This window comes from Anopheles funestus, chromosome 3RL, assembly GCF_943734845.2.
Source record: "Anopheles funestus chromosome 3RL, idAnoFuneDA-416_04, whole genome shotgun sequence".
In the NCBI taxonomy this organism is placed as follows: Eukaryota; Metazoa; Arthropoda; class Insecta; order Diptera; family Culicidae; genus Anopheles; species Anopheles funestus.
The window spans coordinates 72,049,203-72,068,424 of record NC_064599.1 but is presented as its reverse complement, the minus strand read 5'-3'; the positions used below and the strand labels follow the sequence as shown (position 1 = coordinate 72,068,424).

Genomic DNA, 19,222 nt, shown 5'->3' with positions numbered 1-19,222 from the left:
TATACGATTGCTGTGCTAAATAAAATGCAAATTGCTAAAAAAATAAAAAAAAACTCTTAACACACTATCATAACTTAACTAAAGACTAAATAATAACTAGATAAAAAAACAACAACAGCTATATACAACCAAGATGAACATAGTAAAACATCACACAACATAAAAACAGATGCCAACAGCGAAAAACATATAATAGCAAAAGTGTTATGATTAGAGAAAAAAAGATCAATAACATAAAACAAAAATGTAATCTTACGACACATAACACAATATAAAGATTGTGACAAATTGTGGACGGGCACGTAAGGACACCTCCGCGATTGTATATTAGAGTAGTTAGTAGTAGCTGGTTTAGTGAGCTGAGTTTGAAGAAAGAAAAGCGATTGATTGATGTGCGAGTGTGAGGTTGTGATGCGTAATGTGTAACAAATGAACACAGTGTACGATAGATGAACAAATTCGGTTGAAACAGTGTATGATAAGGCGGGTGCATTATCGCCAAACGTGTATGTAAAACATGTGTGCCAGTAGTGGAAGTGTGATCGACAGTTCTGAAGAGGAAGATAGTGCGACTTAAGTTTGTCAAAAAACATTTCTAAAACATTCATCAAACACATTTAAAGTACGGATCACTTTTAACGATAACTTTACGTAGTTAAAATTATTTATATTGGATTTAACAGGAAGTTGAATTTAAATAGATATAGAAAGCAAATGTTTAAAATGCATAATCAAGATACAATTAAACCAACGAGGATACAAACATGGTACACTAAGCGTTAAGGCATACATTTTTCCAACTTTATTTGTTTAGAAGAGCTACAATAGTTTTATCGTCTTTTTCATGTACAAAATGCAATATTAATCAACATTCTCAGTACGACATTCACGAAATTGATAAGTTAAACAATTCCAAAAACTAAGGTATACGAAAAGAGCTATGAACAATTTTGAAACAACGTAAAGAATTATTTGTGAACCAAAAAAGAAACATATACCATGTTTCCACAAAACAAAACAATCATACCAAGATACAGAGAGAACAAAAAAGAAAAGGTCAGAATTGTGTAAGCCAAAATTTTAAACTATAAAACGACAATATAAGATAGATATAAGATCGTATTTAGAAGAAAAAAAACACGCACACAATAAACACACATAGAATGGTTTCAATATCCTCGGCTCGGCAAAACACAACATTGGATTGAAGAAACAAAATCTTTCCACACAACACCAGCGCTTCCATTCAGTGGCCCTTTTCGTTGAGGAAAATGTAACGCGGCCCACCACCGTGGTCGGCGAACTGAAATTTCTTCCTCTGCCACAGCAGCAACTGCCGCAGGCTAAGTAGCTCTGGTTGCTTACACAAGGGGCAGCAAGCTTCGTGCTGGCGCGGATCGTTCGGGTTCGGTAGTGGTAAAACTAAGGCCACTGTTTTACGGGTATCGATCCGAATGAGTGTAAGGAAGCACATAACAACAAAGCCAAATTATCAAATTCAATTTAACGCAAAACGTTTGATACAATGGGGTTTGAAATAAGAATGTTTGTACCAACAGTTAGATCCCAACGTTTTCGCACGATTCGAAAAAGATATTCCATCCCCCCCGGGGGAACGATATGTGTTAATGAAATGTCATCCGGATGATCCACAGACGATCGATTTGTATATATGTGTAGTGCGATGATGATGTTGCATGATGGTGATGATGATGATGATTTACCATCGATGATTGTATGTAACAACATGTGTACCGATATGAAGTTTGATGCACGATGTGTGTTGATTTTGTTAAATGTTGTTAGTAGATTATGCACAACACACGATAACGAAATGCGACAGAACGGTTTTTTATGATTTGGTTTGGGATTCATATTGTTAACGATTATCGTTTATGTTAGCGTTAAAAGAAAGAAAGAAGAAGGAAGAAATTGGTTGATTAGTTTGTTAGAATTACCATGGACAGAAGGCGCACGAAACAGCATGATGGCACGCAACGGCACAAAACACACGCAGGTCAAACGCACACAAAATGGTAGGCACGAAATGGGAGGTGGAAAAAAAAGAAAGCAGCATAGAAAAGGACCGATCGACACGATCGTATTTCCCTCGTGGTGTGAACAGAAATGCACTCCCACAGGACAACAGCAAAGCGTTTATGAACAAGGGAAATGTTGCATTGCAAAACGAAACAAAATTGCGTTAATAGTTGGATACAGAGTGTGATGATGTGCATTGGGTTTTAAAGTACATCAAGTTTGTTTTTGCAGAATTGAAGCGCTTTCTCAAATAACACAACAGGCACAGTGAAGCAATGCGCTTGCATCGAAACTATCACATCCCTTCAAAAACACCAAGCTTCTTCATTAGAAAACCATTCTAAGAACGATAGCAACTCGTTAGAAATTCGTTAGTTTTTGTAGATTTAGTGTTTTTGTAAATCAAACAGTCAAAAGTAAAAATAAGCTCTCGCCCTATATTATGTATCAAGTAGTGACGGAAACCAGTATTTGTTAGTATTTAGTAAGGCATTCAAAACGGAATCTTCATAGTTCCCAGCGGGAACGAAACGAGCATGTAGAGCATACACTCGCATTCGAGGGTATTTTTTTGGCAAAATTGTTAAGAATAAGAAAAAGGCATGCATTTGCTCTCAAATCATCGGAAAAAAGTGGAGTGGTATTGTTAATAAACAGAAGTTAGCTTCAGCTTTGAGGTACGGAATTGTTTGCGTGTTGTATATTGCTTAGTATATACCATATTAAAACTTTGCCCATTTTGCACCGCAATTAATATTCTTTGGCTGAGTAGTGTAGCGACATACTGTGGCTACACGTTATTATCACTTCCTTATGTTTTCACATCGCCATGAAAAGGGGTTATAAAAATCTGGTTTTAATAAATAAGAATTGGGGGGAAAAGCGTGAATGCGCACTCGCGCATGTATGAGTTATAACAGTTCACCATTATCAATTGCTGAGTTTAGATTTGTATTATAAAACTGTTCACCTAGCAGCAGATCGGCAGGAATAAAGTTAGATTTGAAATCATTAACAAAAAAATCATGTGAGAGCGTGAGAGTTTTGAACCTATTATTGGCATCTTGTGATGGTTGAGAAACGTTGCTATCCTAGTTCAGTTGTATATCCTATGCTTGCGCAAATGAAGAGAGCTAAGGTTCGTTGAACGGTTTGGTTTTGCTTTTACCATTTAACTTTACTAAGCTTACTATCGCTACACCTTACACTAACCTAACGAACGATAACGTAACGTATAGTAAATCGAGTTTGGAGAAATAGAAAGAAAGATAGTACATACCTCTGCAAGGATCGTTCTTGACCAGGAATTCGTCAAGTGCTACCCATCCACCTCCGACACGCACCATGACTGTGCTTCTCAAAATGCGCACCAAGCGTAGCTTCTGAGAGTCACCGAACTGTGCACGGGGGGGGAAATGATTTTATAAAGGCGTATTAAAATCAATACCAAAGCCTATTTAAGTACAATCAGCTATTAACTGTATACTTACCCGATATTTTCCTTCGCCGACCTGGAACACGCGGAACTTCTGTCGACACGTACACAGCATGACCAACCGTTTGACTTCGTCGTGTATCTTGTCCGCTTCAGTCTTCGGTTTGCGGTCCTGCCAGTCGGGCCGTAACGCTGCAATGAACTCCTGCCAATCGATCAATCCTTCACCGTTGCGATCGAACAGATCGGCTACGGCTCCCATTTCCAGTTTGGACGTGTCGAACTCTACACCGGGAGGAGAAAACCAAAACATTGAATAAAACGTTCAACCGCATGCTAGAGCAAGCTCGTGTACTTGTGCCAATAATTCCATCGATGAACACTTCGCGTGGTATCAGACCGTTGTTATCCTTGTCCATCTTGCGGAACAGATCCGTTAGGCGCGATTTCTTGTGGTTCATGAACTTCAGGAAACGCTTGCGCCACTCCTCCCAGCTAAACTGCCGGACGCGCTCCACATCTTGCAGGTAGAGCATGTGATCGTGCAGACGGCGTTGACGTTCCCATGCCATCATCCACACGTAGCGCCACTTCTCCCACAGCAGTTTGGCACGTGGTGATCGAAGTTCTGTATCCGCTTGATTGCTACAAAAGAAGAAGATGAAACAATCGCGTGTAATTACTTGTGTGCACCTGTATGATGTTTGATTGTGTGTGGGGGTGCAGTATGATACAAAATGGTTGGTGGTAATGATAGTTTTTATGGTACAAAACTCGATACTCGATCGATCGAGTTTGTTGTTTGTTTGTACTACTACTGTTGATGCACGTGATGATTGATCGATGATTGATCTTGTGTCCACATGAGCGGGTGTTAGTACCGGTACCGATACACGGTGACGTTCTAAAATGTGGTACAGGACCAAACTACAATACCTTGGTGAAAACCGTGGACCATAATGGGGCAACCGATCACGTTCCGGTGTTTGCGTTTCACGTCCAGGACTCACGCGGCTGCTGGTTGCGGTAGTAGAAGTAGTAGTGGTGCGGATACCGTACGAATGTGCGCATGAAGCAATGAAGAGGAACAACATTTCACGCAATGGAAATTTTTATATGATTTTCAAATTTCATCATTTTATCAAATTGACACATCCAATTGGCATACGCATGTAATGGTACAGACACGGCAAATGATTCGATGATTGATGGTAATGCCAGGATACGGACACAATATACACGGAAGAAAACATTTAAATATACACAGAGCCACGCACACAAACATTGCGAGCATCGTGGTATGCAGGACGGTTGAAACGAATTGATACAGATGATAGCGCAACGCAATGAACATAAATACAACCACACAGCAACAGAGACCACAGGCACAGCCGACCGGAATACATGAGAAAAAGAAAGAAAAAATAACCAAAAAACAAAGATATATATAACAAGCATGCACAAACGATCACTACATATGAACATAAATGTAACACAATCAACCCCAACGACTATTGTCCAAAAAAATGGAGAAAATAAACAAAACAAGTGCAAATAGTTATACATTTAATGCTACCATTTCCATAATGAAACCATGTAAATTGTATTTTTTTATGAATGCCACACTCATAGTCGAATGTTTTGTTTTGTATTGAAATGTGCAAACGTTTGATGATTTTAATTTACAAAATATCATGAACAAAATGTATAGTCTTTCAAATATGAAACCATTATCACAGTTGATACACGAAAGGTAGAGAAAATAATAAGAACCAATAACCAATACACACCTTGTGCGACGTGAATTCAGGCCTTGATCACGCGATCCCTTAAAGCTGCACGTATTACAAACAATGACACAATAGTAAGCAAGAAAGAAAGATAACAGACACACACACATAATGAAGCATGGGACATGAATATATAAATATAATGAAATAATGAGATAAATAATATATGCTTGTTGTAACACTCGTGAGACATGAACACTTCGTTTAGTTAGTGATGTGATAAAAGAAAACATATGGAAGTAAGTATTTCTTGCAACAAATGGTAATTATTATGTAGAGATATTTCCTTTCATATGTTTTTAATAAGAAAAAAAATATCTCTAAAACAATCATTAATGTTAAAAATCAGGAAAACAAACAAATGAAATGAAACAATAAAATTAAAAACAAAAAAAAATAACAAACCTCTGCTTGCGTCCTAATGTGCCGTAGTCGGGTGAATGCTCACGTAGATCGGCCTGAGATCCTTTACTGTTATTGGGACAATGGGGGTATGATGTGCGCGAGATGTTTGGTATTTAACGACGGCCGACACAAACGTGAAACAATAAAATGTTGGGTGTGAACAACAAAAGTATTAAACAGAAGTTAGAAATGCAATCGATATGAGAAAAAAAATAAACACACAAACATTAACTGCACCAACGTGCAGGGTAAGTTCATTATGAATGTTTTAAGTGAAACTAAGATTAACAAGTGTTGCGAAACAGAAATGAAACAATATTATTTAAAACGAAATAACACAAACTTTCGCAAAGTCGTAACTATTCTATTGTGTACAGAGTTTGGTTAAATCAATCAAACAAAACGTCTAACAAACTACTAAACACACATACGCACACAGGATTTCATCCTTTCGAAAAGCTGCTCACAAACAATTGTTGGGTGGGTTTTAAATGTTAACAATACTTACATTGGTGTCTTTAGTACACCACGGGAAGGTTTACGTGTTTCTTTGAGGCCTGGTGGTGGTTGGCGTGGTTTACAAGCACGATCAACCTCACCCTGACGGCGTGCAGTATTTTCCATGAACTCCTTATGGTCCGCAATCAGCACCTCCAGCGGTGGAATTTCATCCGGCAGTGGTTCCGTTTCGAGATCTAAAAGAGAAAGAAGATGAGTATGAATCAAAGGTAGATGAATCAAAGGTATCATCATCGCAAAATATCTTACTTAGCAGTGTTGCTTCCAATCCAGCCAACCAAGCCAGCAACTCTTCGATTGATTCGTCCAAATCTTGCAGATCCTTCAAATGTTGCTCCAGCTTGGTCTGTCGACTGATGGCCCATTGTGAGATTTCGTCCCAGCGCGATTGAATGATGGAAATCCAGTTCTTGATGATGGGTATCGCATCTGGATGGGCCTTTCCTAGGATGCTGTTAGCTAGGCCAATCGTATCCTCCTTGTCGTATTCTTTCTCGCGCAGTTCCTTCATGAACTTGGCATGGATGTCAAGCAGGTCCTTCGCCTGTGACTCATCGTCCGGTGCGGCAGCTGCAAATCGAAGCTTCTGTTCCGCCTCCGACAGCCACTCGAGCAGCATGTGCACAGACTTGTGTAGCCGTTCCGCTTCCTTCAGGGCCACATCCAACCGGCTCTTACGGCGACTACTCAAATCCTGTACGTCATCCCAGAGTCGTTGCATTTCCTTCAGATTCTTGCTAGTTTCTCGTGACTCATCGGATCGCTCCAGCTCAAGACCAGTCTTCATCACACTCTGCATCTGCGCGGAACGTTTGTCCAAATCGGATTCCAGCTGGCGATGGTGCTCAACAAGCGTAGTTACCGTGTCCAGATCGCCGTGCACCGGTCCATCCTCGGCCAGGCGCGCCTTCGTTTTGCGCAACCAATCGAGAAGGGCCTGCAGCGCGTCGGCAAACTGGCCGGATAGCAGCAGTGCTTCCTCAAACTTGCGTTGGCGCTCAACACTCTTCTGGCATACGCGCTTCCACGAATCCTTCAACTCGCTCATCATCTTCGACAACACCGGTTCGTCCGATTTCGGTGCCCGATCCATTAGACCCTTACCGTTGCGCATCGTGCTATCGTAGAAGCTTTCCTTCGACTGCAAGTTGCGCTGGATTTCGCGAAGCTTCTCAAGATGCTTCTTGATTTTCACCGCATCGTTGCTCGTTTCCTCGGCCAGCGTGTCCAGCATTTTCTCCGTCTCCTTCAACCAGCCGGTCAGCTGCACCCAAGCATCGTGGAATTCACGGGCTTCTTTGTAGCCGTGATCGAGCGCACGCGTTCGTTCGGCGGCCTTTGCCACCACACGCTCCCAGCGATGTTGTACGGAAACGAGCAGATTCTTGATCAGAATGACGTCCTGCTTCTGGCTGAAGTACTTCAGGTGCGTACCCTTCTTGTCCAACAGCAACATCGACTCACGATGAATGGATACGTCCTTCTGCAACACCTTGTGCTCTTCCATCTGCTGTTGAATCATTTCCAAAACGCGAGACACTGCTGACGCGCTCGACAGTTGCTTCTCAGCCTGCGTCAACCATTCGACGAATGCTTGCAGCGCGTCGTGGAATTCGGTTGCTTCCTTCAATGCAATTTCCAGTTTGATCTTCTTGTCGGAAGCACGCGAAACAACTGCATCCCAGCGCTGCTTCAGCGTCCGCAGCGTATGCTGCAGATTGCTGGCAGACACTTGCAGTTGCGTCTGCTTGCGTACGTACTCCTGTCCCTGGGCGATTAGCGTTTCCACCTTGGCACGGTTTTCTTCCAGCTCGTTGTAAACTTCCATGAATCGTTCGAGCTGCTCGGATGCTGTCTCCGGCAGACCACCGACAGGTTTGCTCGCACTGATCACTGCATCAACGTCACCCAGCCATCCAAGCAGATCCTGAATCTCGGCGGTAAACGCCTGTGCTTCACGCAATGATTCCTCCAGCTCGTGCTGACGGTCGGCTGCCTTTTGCAGCAAATCGCGCCATTGCTTATTCAGCTGCTGCAGCTTATCCTGCGTAGTGGACGCCTCGAGGGAACCACGATCATTCTCGATCAACTTGCGACCCGCATCGTTTAGCGTATCAACCGAGCTCTGGTGTGCATGAATGTCATTTGCCAACACCTTCAGCTTGGCAAGCTCAACTTCCAAAAGCTGCGGATCACCTGGGATAGGTTTCAGCTCGTCCAAGTTTGCGTCGGTTTTGTTGATCCACACGAGCAACTCATTCAGCGCATGCTGGAACTGTCCGAGATGTAGAAGCGCATGCTCCAACTGCTTCTGACGCTCGACCATACCGCGCAGGAGATTCTCCCATCGCCGGTTGACGGCATTCAGTGGCTCACGGATGGCACCAGCCTGTTCGGCAGAAGTACGTTCCGTAAGCTCTACCGCTTGTCTGTAAATTAATGAACAGTTGATTAATTCCATGTAGCAGAAACGTTGATTGTAACACATAAAAAGCGATACTCATGCGATCAGCTAGCTATTTTTTTGGGAGCTTTACATATTTGTTTTTTAAGATGATAAATGTTGACTTCTAAAGGTTTTGGAAATAAGACAAAAAACTAAAATAGTACTGAAGGCAACACTTTTCATCCCCATATCCGAATCTAATTGCCAATATGATCCCATTCGGTCTTCTCCTTTTCCAACATCCCGAGTGGAATAAAGCTGTAAGCTACATAGACATTGCTTCTAAAATTAGCAATTGTTAATGCTTTTTCATTCTTGCCTGTTGAGAGCTCTATACAAAACCCATCCAATATGATAGCATGAAAACGAGAGAAAAACAATGTTATATCATTTTGTTCGACTACCTTACTTTGCAAACGGTGAAGTACGTCTGTATATGAGTCTAGATTCAACCACTTACCGGTTCAATGCCTCCACTTCCACCATGTGTGGATCGACGTCGTCTTTGAAGTGCTTCAGTTGTTCGATCTGCTTCTTGACTGCTTCAATGTCCGAACCAAGCGGTCCAAGCTTCTGGAACCGATCTTCAGCGCGGGCCAAGAAGTTCAGCAGATTTTGCAGCGTTTCGTGGAACTCCATTGCCTTCTCCATGGCATCGATAAGGTTCTCCTCACGCTTAGCATATAGCGCGGTAATGTTGTCCCACGCATGGTCCAGGTCCTCGATGTGTTTCTTTACCTCTGGCTTGTCCGGTTCACCGCACAGCGACATGAGATTGCTGCCAGTACGACGCACCTGTTCGACCTCCGGCTTGGTTTGATCGATCTCCTGGCGAATTTCCTGCAGCGCAACCTGCTGCTTTTGAATGGCTTGCGGTTGTGCTGCTGGTGGTTCCTGCGTTTGCAGTGCATCCTGCAGTTCCTTCAGCGTCTCCATAACCGCTTGCATTTCCTTCCAGAACTTCTCGGCGACGGCGAGTGTGTCGTTCAATGCGGCACCTCGTTTCGACGTCGTCTTTTGCAGATCGCCCCACAGAGCGTTTAGCTTGTCCAGTTTCTTTTTGATGTCGCGCACAGCTGGATCGGACTGATTGGTAGCCTTCGAGATGACATCGCTAGCGGCCCGTTGTACGGCGGCGAATGCTTCTCCACGTTTATCGATATCCTGTACGAGAGCAACATTTTCGTCGATTTGATCGCGAATCTTGGGCGGATGAGCAGAGATCGGATCAGCCTGATTGGCTTGTTCGGCTGTGTTCTGCAGCGCGCGTAACATTCCCTCCAGTTTGTCCGAGAATTGGCTTGATTCCTGCAGTGCCTGATCAAGCGCGTTTTGTCGATCGCGTAGCTCGGTACGAAGGGCAGCATATCTAGCGTTATCAGAGTCCAGAATTTCACCGATCTTGGCCGCATCATCGTCGGCAACCAGTGCCATCAAAGCCTCTCCAGTTTTGTTCAGCTTGTCCAGCAGTGGTTTGTGCTCAGCGATCGATTGTGTTAACCGTTCGTTCTTATCCTGCTGTATAGCGATCTGGTCTGCACGCAATGCCGGCATCGATAGCATCGAGATTTGATGCTCCATGTCGTTCAACCACGTTGCGAGTCCAGTGTGCGAGTCTGCGAAGTGTTCCGATAGAGGCAATGCTTGCTCGAGCACTGAAAGACGGTTCGAGCATAAGGCTGCCACTGTTTCGACCACCTCCTTTAGATCCTCTAGTTTCTCGCGCAATGCAATCGTGTTGTCATTTGGTTGCGATTCACGCAGCACCTTCTTAGCCGCCGCAGTAACATCACGGACACGTCCCTTTTGACTGGAGATGTCGTCGTTGATCGAACGATGCTCTTGTAGCTGCGTTCGCACCAGCTTCGGTGTCATTGCAGGAGGATCTGCATCGCGCAACGTAGCATCCATGTCGCGGAACCATTCCAACAGTTCATCAATGTCTGCCGTAACCTCGTTCGAACGTTGTTTGCTCAGATGTAGACGCTCTGCTTTACGTTGAATCTGTTCGACGATTGCCTCAAAGCGACGGTTATCTCTTGTCACGATTCCTTCAATTGTCGACGCTCCCTCTCCGGGCGAAATCTGGCAAAGCTGAGGTCCGATCGAGTTCACCTGCTCCAAGAGTGGACGAATTTCGGTCAGTTCTGCTTCTAGACGAGCAATATCATTCTCGTTAGAATCACCCGTTGCGAGAGACGATTCAGCAGCCTGCATCCAGTTGACCAAACGCATATGACTGTCGTGGAACTGCTGTACCAGTGGAAGAGCATCCTGTGCATGCTTGAGCAGATCTCCACCCTTCGTTGTCAGTTCACCGTAGCGACGTTGCAGCGAATCGAGTTTATCCTTCAATTGCAATGCCTCATCGGAGGAAATATGTTTCATCAACTCCGAACCTGCCTCTACCGTCGATTCAACGTTCGGTGAGCGGCTAGCAATTTCTTCGTTCAGCACCACCAATGCATCCATCTGTTCGAGAAGCTTCTCAGTGTGAACCGGAATGATCTTGAAACGTTGCAACCTGTTCTCGGTCTTTTCCATCCATGAAACAAGATCCTGATAAGTGAGCACGAGATGACGCAGTCCCTGCCGGGATTCGTTCAGTATGTGGCCAATGTTTTCGCTAGCCACCACCAAATCCGTGTACCGGTCGGTAGTATTTTTCACCTTCTCACTCAGTGTTACGGCTTCATCGTCACCCACCAACTCCATCAACTGAGCGGCAATATCGGCCAATTCGGTAAAATCAGGCTTCTTTGACAGAATTTCATCGTGCAATTGCTCATGTTCACGAATGCGCGCCTGGATCTTCTCCTCATCTGTCGGTACAAGTTCCATTGCTTTCACGGCACGTTCCGCACCATCTAACCATTTCGTCAGCGGAATCAGTTGATCCTGGAATTGTTTCGCCACATGCATTGCCTGCTCAAGATCGTGTGTACGACGTTGGGCAGCATCAGTAAGATCGTCCAAACGACGCATCAATTCCTTCAGCTGCCGTTCGATGGCGGCCTTCTCGGAAGCATCACATCCAGCGGCTACTTCCTGTCCCAACTCGAACAATGAAGCCATCGTTTCTTGTCGATCCGACAACATCTTCATCAGGAACGGCTGGTCGGCAAGTTGTGCTTTTACAACCTTATAGTCAGCTGACGGTGGTTTCTGGTTGGCGACCATCTCTTCCGTGACCTTCAACCACTCCGATAGACCATCGAGAGCTTCTTGGAACTTGCCAGACTGCAACAGACCAACGTCGAGACGTCGTTCGCGTTCGTTTAGCTTTTCCTTCAGTTCGTTCCAGCGATCGTTGATCTTCTCGAGGTCTTTTTCAAGAGCCGTGGTTGGTACACCACCCTGAGCAGAGCGAATCAAGTCTTGTCCCAAGCGGTTCAGTTCCTCAATTTTGCCCGTTAACGGATCTACCACGCGTTGACGGAATCGACGTAAGTCGTCCTGCTGATGACGAATCTGTTCCAGCTCCGAACTGACGGGTTTCATCTTCTTCAACTGATCGCCTACTTCGCCAAGATCTTCCTGAGTGTGCTGATGCAGGTCGTAGAACTTCTCCAAAGCTTTCAGAGCGCGCTGTAGCGCGTCATCATGATCGCGTGCGCGATTCTCTAGACGACCAAGCTGTTTGCGGAGCGTTCCAATCTGATCACGAGTTTGCGCAGTATCGGGAGCAAAGCCACAGTCTACTAGCTGCTCACCGGCACGTTCCACTTCGCTGACGTGCGCCGCTACACGATCGATCTTGTTGAGGATACCAGTAACTTCGTCCAATTGATTCAACACAACCTTGATCTCGCGTGCAGGTGGATGCAACAAATCAACCTGTTGCTCTAGGTCATTCAAATCAACACCAAGTAGTTTCACCTTATCGTTGAACTGCGACACTGCAGTAGCTGCCGATTGCAACTCACCACAGCGATCGTCCAACCGTGCATGAAGATCTTCGATGCGATCCGAAATACCGTCCACTTCCGATTTTAGATGATCAGCATCGCCACCAGCGGCACGTGCTTCACCTGCAATTTCGCCGGCCAATTTGCGCACCGATTGAAGAGGTTTGCGCAGCGCAGTAGCATCATCCTTGATGGCACGTACCCGTTCCAATAGTTTCGGATCTTTAGCTGCACCGCCCAGTGCGTCGTGCGCTGCAAGACGATCCTCACAGCGACCAACAGCATGATCGAGATCGCGGAGCTCTTCGTTGAAGTCACCCAACCGTTTGGCACACGTTTCCAAGGTTTGTGCACGGGCCAGTAGCTCATTGTTCAAACGCTCCCAGCGATCCTTCATATCCTGAAGTTCTGCCTTGATTGCCTCTTTATCGACATCGCATGCACCAATGAACGTTTCACCAAGGGTGCGACATGTCTCATATTCTCCGGAACGCTTCCACACATCACTGCGGAAAGTCTGCAGATCGCGCAACTGTTGATCGAGCTGTTGCTTCTTCAGCAGACCAGGCTTGAGCATGGACAGTCTATCCTCAGCACCGCGAAGCCATGACAAGAACGCTTCCGATGCGGCAGCATGCTTTTTACAGTGCTCCATGCACGTCTGCAGGCGCGAATGACGATCGACGGCTGCCGAACGAAGTCGGTCCCACTGTTGCGCAATCTTCTCTAGATCGCGCTGCATAGCACGATCAGTTGTCTGTCCCGGCTTATCCTGTAGGTCACGTCCCTTGTTTAACAGCATGATAACTTCATGCTCTCGGCCCATCACTTCACGATACACGGGCTCGTGCGTATCGATCTGATGTTGCAGCGTTGGTCGATGTGCCGAAACAAGCAAGCGGTCAGTCAAGTTGCCCAACTCTCCCGACAACCATCCCAGCGTTTTAGCGCATGTTTCAGCAAACTGGCGTCCATCGCGTAGTGCCGCATCTGTCTCAGCCTTGCGCATATCGAGCTTCTTCTGCAAAGTTTGATACTGCTTTCCGACCGCAGACACACGCGCATTCACGTCGGCACGTGAAACCGGATCACTCAGCACACGGCACAGCGTTTCGGCAGCCGCTTCGGAATCGGCTAAAAGCGGTCGCTGACCTTCTAGCTGACGCTCGAGGTTCTCAATCTTACGCAGCGTCTCCTGATGATCACGGTCCGTCGGCAGTGAATCGAGATTGTCGCTTATCGTTTGCAATGCTTCGCGCAATCGGTTCAATCCGGCATCGAACTCCTTCGAACTGTCCGCCGCAGCACCAAGGCTTTGAGCTCGCTCGTCTAATCGAGCTACGAGGTCGTCCCATTTCTTCTGGACGTTACGCAGCTTCGTTGAGACGGCCTGTCCTTCGGGTGACGATTCGCGCAATTGCTCCAAGACGGCGCTTCCGACTTCTTGCAAGTGGTTAAGCTGAGGCTGTTGTCCACGGAACTCTTCTCGCAGCACCTGCACTTGCTGAACCTGACTCTGCACCATACGTGGATCCGAAGAGATCGGTCCAAGCACGGTCAGCATACGCTCCTTCGCAGCCAGCCAAGTGTTTAGGTTGTCATGGGTATCGAGGAAGTCGCGCAGATGCTCGGAGAATGCAATACGATCCTTGCACAAATCGTTCAGATTCTTCCAACGGTCAGCAACTGCATCCAACTCTGAACGCAGACGTTCAGCTCCCTGCACGTCCGGTTTACGCTTCAGCAAATCCTTAACTTGCGCCTTCGTCGAATCCAGCAGACTTTGCCTCTCATACATTTCTTCGAGGATTTTACGAGCCTGCTTGTTACAACGGTCGGCTTCTTCTTTGTTTCCGATAACGTCACGTGGCACCTGTCGCTGGATTTTATCGAGGAAGCTTGCCAGTGTCTTTAGGTTATCCTGGTGCTTGCGGACCTCATCGCGTACCGAATCCAGTTCGTTTTGACGATCGTTTAGTCGAGCTCCAACCAAACTGTAACGGTTGTTAATTTCCGTAAGCTGCTGTTGAATCGGAGTCAGATCGGTTAGCTGGAAACCGTCTTGCGACGATCGCCGACTACCAAATCCGCTCGATCCGCTCGCGGGTGATAGTGGTGATGGTCCACCCTTGGTTGGGCTTGGCGAGCGTGCATCTCCCGAGAGCCGACGCATCGGGCTGACATTAGAGCGCTTAATCGGACTATACACCGAGCGCTTGCGCGTTGGACTGTCTGGACGGATCAACGCATCGTACTGTGCACCAAGATCGTTTACTCGATCAATTGTTACACCGTATTCACGATGCTCCTTGACAAGCGGGCGAACCTCCTCGATCTGATATTTGATCGCATCTACATCTACAGCGACCGGTGCGAGATTGTTCGTTCGCGTTTCGATGCTCGAAAGCCACACGAGCACTTGATCCTTCAAGTTCTCGTAAGCATGCAACTGTTCGGCCTTTTGCTTTGACAACTTCAACTTCTCCTCCAGCTTCGTGTCCATTGTCTTCCAGAGGTTCTCGAGTACCTTCACCAGATCACGTACTACTCCCGTATCGGTCACATCGCGCTTAGCGATTAGATCCTTGCCAAGACGAACAGTTGCTTCGTATTGCGGACGTAGATCTTCCTTCAGACGCGATAATTCTACCATACGCTGGGCAAGTACTTCAGCCGGCAGTGATACAAGTTCACGTCCTTCTAGCGCATCGTTCAGGGCCGTCAATTCTTGCTCCAGATTAGATGAATCGTTCAAGAATTTCGCTAGCTGCGATAGAGTGTCCTCAAGGAATTCACCGCGTTTCAGTGCCTTATCGAGCAGTTTCTCGAAGCGTCCCGTTACATCGCTAAGGTTACTCTCGATGCGCTTAGCAAGGCGCGTGTTTGAAGGAGTAGCCATCAACTCTTGTGCAGACAGTGTTACACTTTCTAGACTGGTACGATGCGATTCCAAATCGTTTAACAATCCACGGTGTTCGCGCACCTGCTCGTTGAGACGATCCTTTATCAGTGATGCTGGACGATTCTGCAGCTTGAATTTCTCTTCTGATTGATTAATCCACACCGCGAGACCGTCCAACGCATCCTGTACACCTTGCGATTGCACCAAAGCGGTATCCAGCAGCTTCGAACGATCACCAAGAGCTTCCAGCAGTTGACTGTACTTATCCTTTACCTCTTCCACCGGAATCTCCAGGGCAGATACTTCGGATGGGCTCAACCGCCCGGCCAATGACTTCAGCAGCGCATCCAGACAGTGCTGAACATTATCGAGCAAACGTCCTTGCGACAGGAACTCACTCTGCAGCGCCTTTGTCTGATTCATCTGATCCTGCACGGATTGCGGGTCGGCGGCGATTGGATCCGAAAGCACACTGCTTACACGTGGTTGTACATCACGCAACCAACTGCGCACCTTTTCCAACGATTCCTGATAGTCCCGTTGACGATTGCCAAGCCCAGCCAAACGATCCAACAGAGCATTGGCACGGTTCAACAAATCGCGATACTGCGCTGTCACAAGTGAAACTTCCTGACGAATCGGGCTATCCGAGCTCGATATTTGCTCAATGTGTGGCAAACGATCTGGCAGCGTAGTGCGGAAATCATTCAGCACACCCAAATAGTCCTTGCACTCGTCGACAAACTTCTGGGCGGACATCGTGATGAATCGTAGATCGGCTTGATGTGCAATCACGTCACTGTGGAACTCCTTCACCGTGTCTGACTGCGACGGTAAGTTGTTCAAATCGGACAGAGTGCTTTCCTTATCCTCCAGCGTGCGCCTTGAAGACTGCAACCAGCTGGAGAAGGTATCCAATTCGGTGCGTAGTTTACCGAGCTCATCACGAGCAGCTCCCAAGCGACGCAACAGTTTGCCGGTACGATCCTGTGCTTTATCGACACGAGAGCGAAGTTCACGGCCGGATGTCTCGAGAGCAGCTACCTCGGGTGCACTTAGAACATCTCCACCGCTCATTACAAGCTGTCGGACTTGATCCAAACAAGACGCAACTGGACGGCTCTGCCCATCGATATCTTCCTTGATTTGCTGTCAGAAAAGATACGATCAACAACCTTTCACCAACACAGTTAATGAACTCCCATACACACCTTCAGCGAGTTGATCTGATTGCGCAGATCGTCGACACGTTCCTTCGGTCCTCCCACGGCGGCAATTGCTTGCTCGACACGTGCTATCCATTCCAGGAGCTTGGCCAGGTGGTCCTCACAGAGAGCGAATTTCTCAATCACTGCTTGCTGTAGTAGATTCGTTCGACATAAACGAAATCAAGCCGCGTAAAATGGGAGGGAAAGCAAAGACAAAGCAAACAGTTAATAGAGTTTATAAAACGAAGGCTATAAATACACCTGATTGAGATTATCTTCGTTTACAAACGAGATTACATGTTATGAATGTACACAAATGCATATTTTTGGTTTTTGTTTCATTACTTAAAAATATGATACACAAAATAGGATAACAATCATCAAACACAAGCCGATAAACAGAAAACAGTTGAAAAAAGCTGAAATATTAATGATGATGATAATTCACACGGTTCTAGAAAATAAGAAACATACACAGCGAGAGAAGATATGAAAGAGTATATAGGTAGTACATACAAACGAACCAAACAGAATAAAAAAAACAAGAAAAAAAAACATAACCAAAAGTCATAATACAAAAAACACAAGTAGCATATATAAATATAGAAGTACGAAGGTGAAAAAACAAACAAAACAAACACACCGGCGAATACAATCAAATGCTGGAAAGAGGTTTACATTAGAGTAAATGATACATATAACAACCGGATGGATTTCTTATGCACAATAAGGGTGAAAGTACCGGAAGTTCAATACACAAATGAATAGATAAATAGGGATAGGGTACAAATCACAATCACACGCAAACGAAAGGAAACAATAACAATAAAAAAAACCAAGCAAAACACAACAGAGAAGATGAAGCAATCGGAAAATCAGTCTCAAAACATATTCAGCCATGTGGTAACATCCAAGCAATTTGATCAATAGTAAGCATTCCCTTTACATCAAAATCTTCAAAAACCGGTCCGCTTTGGTACGGAGTTTTGATGTCTGATACGTCAACGATGTGACAAATAACATGGATCGAAACCCCACACCGCTAGTGTATGGTTAGTGCAACTATCTACGGTGTTGTATTACATCTAGACATTTAGTGCGTAATGTGGTTAGTGGATTTAGTGGATTCAAATATTCGTGTCAAATACGGTGAATACGGTGTGTGTTAGTACGCTTTTGCTATTATTGTTTGCTCCGCTAGGATTAAACTAATTTGCTCGCTCTAGGTAACAGACAACTATTTACAGTCCTGAAAAATAGAATAGATAAGTTTGATTGTATAACACTTAAGCTATTAAGAATAAAACTACTGTAAAGCAGTACGACAAGGTACGGTCGTTTTAGCTATAGTGTAAACGTAAACTATCTTAAACTATACAAAGTTGGAAGAAAAAGTATTGAAGATTTTTGTCGCACATCTGGCAGCGTAATTTGTTGATCCCTACACTATAAATCATACCACCTAGAAACTATTTCTTGTTTCACTAATCCCTTACCAATGTTTCTCTTGTTCTTGTTCTTATCTTGTTCTAACTTTTTTTTTTCATTGTTGCTTCCTATCGATTTGTTTATTTAATTTTCTTCCCGATTTACTTCAGATGGTAATTTTAAAGGATTTTTCTATAATTTCCTGTCTGAAATGTATTGTCCTATTGCACTAAAGCTTCATACATACAGAAGCACACGCGCGCGCACACACACACACATAGTATTGGTTTTGTAGTTGTATAGCTTAGCCCGCCCAGGCACAGCATTCGCTTTTTCCATTCCGTTGTTGAACATGCAAATGTTTATTTTTGTTTGGTGTAGTAGGTGTCATCACTCAGCGAAAACAATGCATGTGTAGTTTGATTCGATCGTATTCTATGTCATACACCACGATGTATGTAAAGCCAATTGTGTCCAATGGAAAAAAGGAAAGATTCATGACTGTAATGATCAGGCTGCTATAGAACTTGTTGACTTTCTATTCCAACAAGCTACGCAGATAGATGGTTCGTGTATTTTGGTGTATGGCTAAAATTTTGTGATAAGTGATCGCTAGAGGTACGCATAGTGATTATGGGATGATAAGTCGATGGTCGCGTATTCTATACTAAACCATACTCCACATTCTCTATGAGCAATACTAATTGTTCAACGCGCATCCCACGTCATTTGGAGGGTGCTGGCACAGTGGAAAATATTTCTAAACTCTTTCCGACAAACAATAGAACCACCAGCTTGGAGACAGGTTAAGCAAACAAATAATTTCATACGCAAAAGAATCGACTAACGAAGCCAAACATAAGGATATAGAATACAGGCTTGTGAGTATGGATTGTGGCCATGTAATAAATTATTAGTCATTACTTCATATAAAAGAAAAAGGTTAAAGTTTCTCTAATCTTCATTATGAAGGATACAACCAAACAAATAAAAAGGTTGGTTAAAATAATAAAGAATTATCAAGCATTATATTCAATATGATGAACGACATTCTATAAGACATGAACAACAATTAGGATATAGGGAATATTAGTCAGAGCAAATCTTTGAATTGTTATTTGATTTGGATAGAGTAGCGGAA

At 44.9% G+C, this 19,222-nt stretch overlaps 1 protein-coding gene across 50 annotated transcripts in view; it reads right to left on the bottom strand.

The window, feature by feature from the left end:
- Positions 1-19,222, bottom strand: part of LOC125768453 (dystonin) — a 184,018-nt gene that overhangs the window by 9,378 nt on the left and 155,418 nt on the right. For 25 of the 50 annotated variants that reach the window (XM_049436111.1, XM_049436121.1, XM_049436122.1 and 22 more), the window contains 10 exons: positions 16,657-16,803; positions 9,096-16,594; positions 6,439-8,618; positions 6,179-6,365; positions 5,671-5,736; positions 5,266-5,310; positions 4,412-4,492; positions 3,831-4,120; positions 3,531-3,760; positions 3,320-3,437 (listed from right to left, as the gene is read on the bottom strand). In XM_049436111.1, the coding sequence (XP_049292068.1) occupies positions 3,320-3,437; positions 3,531-3,760; positions 3,831-4,120; positions 4,412-4,492; positions 5,266-5,310; positions 5,671-5,736; positions 6,179-6,365; positions 6,439-8,618; positions 9,096-16,594; positions 16,657-16,803 (10,843 nt within the window). The remainder of the gene's footprint in view (positions 1-3,319; positions 3,438-3,530; positions 3,761-3,830; positions 4,121-4,411; positions 4,493-5,265; positions 5,311-5,670; positions 5,737-6,178; positions 6,366-6,438; positions 8,619-9,095; positions 16,595-16,656; positions 16,804-19,222) is intronic. The other 25 variants (XM_049436132.1, XM_049436135.1, XM_049436098.1 and 22 more) reach the window with 6 other exon arrangements.